The sequence below is a fragment of the Teleopsis dalmanni genome, chromosome 1 (genome assembly GCF_002237135.1).
Source record: "Teleopsis dalmanni isolate 2A chromosome 1, ASM223713v2, whole genome shotgun sequence".
In the NCBI taxonomy this organism is placed as follows: Eukaryota; Metazoa; Arthropoda; class Insecta; order Diptera; family Diopsidae; genus Teleopsis; species Teleopsis dalmanni.
In genome coordinates, this window is record NC_051846.1 from 221879303 (window position 1) to 221886609 (window position 7307).

At 32.0% G+C, this 7307-nt stretch overlaps 1 protein-coding gene across 1 annotated transcript; it reads right to left on the bottom strand.

The window, feature by feature from the left end:
- Positions 1-2607: 2607 nt before the first annotated feature.
- Positions 2608-4135, bottom strand: LOC119667427 (peritrophin-44-like). The gene is made up of 2 exons (XM_038076716.1): positions 4047-4135; positions 2608-3775 (listed from the first exon to the last, which is right to left on the bottom strand). Exons 1-2 carry the CDS (start codon positions 4054-4056, stop codon positions 2718-2720), a joined length of 1068 nt encoding a protein of 355 aa, XP_037932644.1. The 5' UTR covers positions 4057-4135; the 3' UTR covers positions 2608-2717.
- Between the last annotated feature and the right edge of the window lie 3172 nt (positions 4136-7307).

A 7307-nucleotide genomic window follows, 5' to 3' on the forward strand; every position in this document is an offset into this window, starting at 1 on the left:
TTAGAAACTAATATAAATTTGTGATACCTTCAAAGTACTTTCTGTCAACAAACACATTTCTCGAGCGTCGTAGGACCCACGTCACTGTTCACAATTATGAGTTTGAAGCTGTGAAAGACTTTGTTTATTTAGGAACTAGCGTAAACATCAAAAATGACGTCAACCTAGAGATTCAACAGAGAATCACTCCTGCCAACAGATGTTACTTCAGGCTAAGTAGGCAATTGAGAAATAAAGCCCTCTCTCGACAAACAAAAATCACGCTCTAAAAATCTCTTATCAGCCCTGTCCTGAGGTATGGTGTAGAAGCTTGAACAATTACCAAGAGTGATGAGAAGACGTTAGGAGCATTCGAGGGAAAAATTCTTCGGAATATCTATGGTCCCTTACGCGTTGGTGACGAGTATCGAATTAGATGAAACGATGAGCTGTATAAGGCCCTTCGCATCTTCGGAGTGGGTGGCCAACGATTTAAGGGCGCTTGATAATACCAACTGTCGACAACAAGCAACTAATCGGGCTGACTGGCGGAGGCTATTCAACGCGGCCAAGGACGACTCAAGTCTGTAATGCTCAGCTAAGCAAATAAGTAAGGTTTCAAATGTTCTAACTACAGAAGAAGACCTTTTTGATGTCTTTACGCACTTTATTGTTTATTATGAATATATTTTCGGGGTAATAAATATATATAAACCACAGATGTCGATGATTACTGTCATTGTGACAACACAATGTCTCCGCCACAAATTCAATTTGGTTAACCTGACATTTATAATCCAAGACTTGATGACTTAAGTAACTGTTGGACTTGTTCATTTTTATATTATTGTGATGTATGAAAAGTCTACGTTTTTAGAACAATTATATATTAATATTTTTAAATTATAAATATTTATTATTTATAATAATTTTAATGGTTATGATGGTTTCAATATACATTGTGACCGAAAGGTTTTCGGAAATTCTCATTTAAAATTCGCGCGCTGTATATTTTTCGATATTTTAAGTTTTATGTAGTTTGGCAGGCCACTGTCCTTAATTTACATGCCAAAAATGAGCGCGATCTGTCGGACAGTTCGTTTACGGCAGCTGTTGAAACCAGTTCACCTCAGTAGTGCGTTGCGAAAAAAACAATGGAAAAAAATATTGAACAAAGAGTTTGCATCAAATTTTGTTTTTCGAACGAAATTTCGTGTGCAGAATCGTTGCGAATGCTACAAAAGGCTTATGGGGAATCAGTTTTATCGAAAACTCAAGTTTATGAGTGGTACAAAGCCTTTCAGGACTGTCGTACGACCGTCGAAGACATGCCGCGTTCTGGACGACCTTCGACCTCTACCACCGACGAAAACATTGAAAAGGCAAAGGAAATCGTGTTCAAAAATCCTCATGTGAGTGTTAGAGAGATAGCACGAGAGCTAGGCATCGGTCGTGAGATGGCTCGTTTGATTTTGGTGGACAATTTGTGTATGCGACGTGTCAACGCCCGGCTTGTTCCGATTCACCTCAATTTGTTCAACATTATCAACGATTTTAAGGCCAAACATTCAATAAATACCATCGAACAGCCACCGTATTCACCTGATCTTGCACCGTGTGACTTTTTCCTGTTTCCCAACCTCAAATTACCACTCAGAGGAACGCGTTTTGAATCCATAGAAGACGTAAAACAGAATTCGCAGAGGGAACTCAAAGCCATACCGGAAAGCGCCTATAAAAGTTTTGATTGTTGGAAGAAACGTTGGCCATGTGTATCGCTTCTAATGGAGCATATTTTGAAGGAGATAAAATAAATATTGATGAAGGTTAAGAATTTTGCGTTTTATTTAAAATTTCCCGAAAACTTTTCGGTCACAATGTATTTGTAATAAATCTAAAATGTCATAGAAAATTTAAATAAAATTTTTGATTTAATTAATGAAGACATAAGTATTTATACATATGTTTAATGTAAATCATTCAATCATCTAACATGCTACACAGTTTTTGGAAATTATTTTCATATCATAACTTATCGACTAAAAATTATTTGCACGGTGCTAATCAATTAATTTAAAAAATTGGTTCATAAAACTTGTATCAATGAACCGATGAATTCCAGAAATGGTTCGATTAAAAATTAAATCAGTAACATGTATTCGAGCCAAATGAGTAATAAGTTTGAAATATCTTGTTTTGTGATAATGTCAATGATAATAACAAAGTTCAAGTTCTTGATAAGCAAACATGTACGGCCAAACGATATGGCTAAAGTTCTTCTACCGCGTGAAGTACAAGAGGCGGCCTATGACAAGTGAAAACAGGTTCAATGAGTTGTGAAATAGGCGTGTTGTTTCTAATCTTCAGTATTTGTACTGAATGAATTTCCCTACAATCATTATTGGCTATTGTTTATCTCAACTCAGATATGAAACAATAGCAATAAATTATTCACTTAATTAGCTTGCATAAAAAATCCAAAAAAGCAAAGCTTGCAATTATATTGGTTCAATGTAGTGGTTATAGTGGTTCAATAATCTATGAATTCTGGGAAATTATAAATATTTTATTTTTAAAAGTAGATTTTAATTTTTGTACTATGTTTTTTTATTAAATACAAAAGATTAGTCGTTTTGATCTATTTATTTCTTTGAGTAAAACTAGCAAATGTATATTTCCCATCACCAAATAAAATTTTATGTATTATATATTATATAAATTATGTTTACAAATTGCATTTAAGCTTGGCAGGCTACATAGTTAATATTCTGTGGCGTACAACCCTGCGTACGTTCATCGAAGAAGTATTTCGATGGGCATGTACCACTGCTAACAGCTTCGCCGTTACTGCAACGTGCGTATGATGTACAGTCACCAGCAATGTTGACATATTTGTTACCCATGCCTTCGCAACGATCCAATAAACATTTAACATTTAAACGATCTCGGCACGTCCAGTTATCAGGATCGAAGAACAGGCCTTCGTCACATTGAATATGTTTTGGATCACGATCCCGACTGCCATCAGCTTTCTTTGCGCAAATATAATAACCACTACATGAAACGCCATCAGGGAAATAACCATAACGTGGTTCAGCCTTTGTACCGCAAATGGTACTTTCTGGTTCTGGTTTTTTGGCAGATGGCAAACATACAACTTCATCTCTAGGTACACATTTTCCTTTTATATGATCATAAGCGCTGTCTCTGTCACATTCATATAGGGTAAGTACACCACCACTGCATTGATAATAATTCACACATTCATCTTCATTGGCGAAAAATGAATTGTCTGGTACTGAACGACAAACTGGACTGATTGCTGCACTTTCTGGTTTCTTAGGGCACGTATATTCATGTGGATATACGCAAGCGGATTTCTGTGGACTGAATACTAAATCACTTGGACATTTTGCACGTATTTCGGTGCCATTTTGGCAGTAAATGTAACCATTGCAATTATTGCTATCTGGCAAGAAAGCACCATCATTTTTAAGGGTACAAGCAGTATGTGTATCTATTTTGTTTAGGTAGGGACAATCGACTTCATCTTTATACATACAGCGTCCATTATCTTTATTATAATAAAGACCAAGTACGCAAGAACCTTCTTCTTTATCTTCACCACCTGGCGTTGTTGAGCAGCGAACCCAATTTGTGCAAGTTTTAGGACGCAGAATTATGGAACCAGGTGGCATAACAGCACATATTTCTTCAACACTTGGTGTTTTTGTTGTATTCACATTGGCAGCCGTCAATCCGAAAAGTGCTATAAATAGCACTAATAAAGGTTTGGCTATGAAAGAAATAATTTTAGAAAATAAGTATTTTCAATTAAAAAAATGTGTTTTAAATGTTTTAAAGTCAGAGACACGATTAATTTATATTTTGATTTCAATAATAAATTGCTGTTCCATATATTGTATAATTTGAATAATTGAGTTTTTCTTATTAATTTTTTTTCGAATATCATCACATACGATAACATAAATTTTATATTTAATTAATTCAATATTTCATGAAATATTATTCCTTGTTCTTGTTTTTTAATTTTTTCACTGACTTACCAAAAGTCATCTGGGATTGTATATTTTTAGTATTCCTGGTAATATATTTCAGATTTTTATTTCAGTACTTCACAAATTGGGAAATATAATTCAACTGACAAAATTTTCATCAAACTTCTTTAAATATGAAATTTTTGCTTAAAAACTCTTCATTTTTATTTTGTATAGAAATTAAGAAAGAACTTCTGATAAAAATTCAATCAAATCATTGAAAATAAAATACAAAAATAAAAATTCACAAAATTTTTATATCACAATGTTCTTAAAATCTTAATGTACGCATCTATTCTATCAGTTCGCTTCCATGAGGGGAAATGAGTATTGTCATCGATGATGTACTGCATTGTATCTATGTTGTTGATCTGTTATAAGATATAATATATTTATCTGATCAATGTGATTTTTCCCTGTTTTTGCAGTTAGGCCAGGAAGTATTTAAATTATCTACAGATTCTAGCGAAATATAAAAGAATTTCCAATAATTCAATTGATTATTCATTAATGATATGTTTTTAGTAATAATTAATATTAATAATCAAATATATTGGACAGTTTCAAATACATTAACCAAAATATTTCATTAAATAGAGAAAACAAAGAAATTGTATTATACATATAAATAAAAATATATTATTGAGATTATTTGAAATAACATAGTATCGAATAATCAATTTATTATACATATGCAAACATCATTCATACCAGGTGTATATTAGGGTTAGCATTCGCACATATGAAGTAAATCCAGGAATTAATAATTTGTTAACAATATATATATGACTAGTAGATGACCCGGCGAACTCTGTTCCGCCTTAAAGGCAATAAATAAGCAGTTTTTTTTTAATTGGAAAAAATACAAAAAAAAAAAAATACCTACATTAATCATTCATAATTTATTTGTGTATTTTAGTACACATCGCAAATTATCTATTTGTTGACCTCTGTTGTTCGCTCGACCTTCAGTCCTTAAATTTGCAGTATTTCGTATTCTTCTTGCATTACGGCTTTGTCGGGAAAGATTCGATCGTCTTGGTCGTGGCATTATTAAAAAACTAAAAACTCAAATTTTCAACCATACCATACATTGTAATTGTTAATTATTTATTTTGTTGAGTTTGCAACAACCAGGTAGTTTTATTGATTAAAAACGATATTTATTGCAACACAAACTTATATTGATCTAATACAACTTTTAAAAACACATTAACTAAGTTATATTTCTATCTGTTAAATTTTAATAAAATATTTTCTTATATCAAAAATTTGATAATTTCAAAACCTACTTTGTCGTGAACGGGATAAACAGGTATCCTATGTCCTTCTCCTGGCCTTAAACTACCTCCCTGCCAATTTTCAGCTAAATCGGTTCAGCCTATATCCTTCTCCTGGCCTTAAACTACCTCCCTGCCAATTTTCAGCTAAATCGGTTCAGCCGTTCTTGAGTTATAAGTGGTGTAACAAAAACACATCTTTCTTTTATATATATAGAAGAAGATTAATATTAATCATATATTTTAATATTTATATTAAATTAGTATAAGTCTATAGAACTAATTAAAATTAGCACTAAGATTTAGAAATAAAAGATGTAATTGGTAAATACTTAGCGGAATGAGGCTTACAGCTGGTAAACGAGTATCATAATATTCTCACCAAGGTTAGGTTAGGTTAGGTTCAGAAGGCGCGGATGACAGTTGTCAGCACTGCCACTCGGAGGAATAAATTGCCTATTGTGATGTCCTCAAAAATTTTGCCAGGAGAGGCGAATTACTAACCTTTGTTATCCTTGTTAAGCCATTTGGGTTTCCAGATGAAGTTGAATGGATCCGATAAATTTACTTTCGTTATCTCCAAGACATTGAAGTCGCCTTGAAAACTTTGTATTCGATTTTCTAGAGATCACAACCAGATAAAATTGTTTAAATATATTGTTAATATAGTCCCAGTAATAGGAAAAAATTATCACATATAAAAAATTATTTATAATAAATAAATGCGTTATTTTAAAATAAAGTTAAATAAAAACTAAAGGCATAAAAGTAAAACTGTTATGCCTGTTTTACTAATAGGCATAACAAATTGTAACATCGATGCTCATGAAGATCTAAGGGTTCCAAAGGTCTAACAACACATAAGAAATAGAATAATTTAAGTTAATTCTATGATTTTAGAAAATAAGCAATACAGTATGACATTGCATAAGTCAACAACTATTATTATCGGAAAAGAAGTGTCCTGAAACATCAGAATATATTATAAAGTTCACACTATTATAGAGAGTACATCTTGCCATACTAACTTCGTAGAACGGAAACCCAATAACGGAATTTAATTTGAAGTGTATATTTTTTCAATTAAAATCGTTTTTGAGGAAACAATTTGTTTAAGTGTGAGTATCGACCCCATTTTCCAGGTTTACTGAAAGCATGTACCCTTCATTATTTTCTTATTTTTCCAATTTTTCTGATCATCTGATTTTTGATCGAGCTTGCTAAACATATTTACCATTTCGATATTAATTTCCATTGTCTTTAAATCTTGTTCTTTTCAAAGATCTGTTTGATTGCTTCATGTTCTATTATGTCTTCTTTATTAAAAAATACGCGGAAAAGACAGTTTTGAATGGGTTTTAAACAAAAAATAAATTGATTGATGGAAATACAATTATGGGTTTTTAAAAGATAAAATACTAACGTCATTAAAGTCTTAGTTTTACTATTGATGAATGGATGACGAGTCATGGAAGATTTAATCAGAATATTTTAAAATACATGACATCGTTTGATGCTCTATGAAATTGAAATACATGGATATAATTAATGATGTATGCTTACAAGAATGTCCGTTTGGCAAAGAACATACATTTAAATAGTATGGCGAAAAACACTTATGTGATACTTGACTCTATACTTCCTAACAATATGATATGAATCACTTGAATCATAAAATCATGGATTTGTCCTCACTTAATTTTTCACAATTCGTAGCTGGAAGTAATTTTCTGAAATCCCTTCCAAGAGTTCCCCTTAATCTCTTTAGCTTTATTAATATTTCCTAGAAATGTAGTTAAGGATATTGAGTTGAATGAAATAATTATTAGGTTTGTAGTTTGGGACGCAAAACAAATTTTGACTTCTGTATATAGATTTTATGTTTCAAAACATTTGCAGTTAGATAAAATTTGCGTTGGGAAAAAACTATTGATATTGATTTGTATCAACTCGTGATCACATCTGATCAGGGCACCCCTGATATACACTA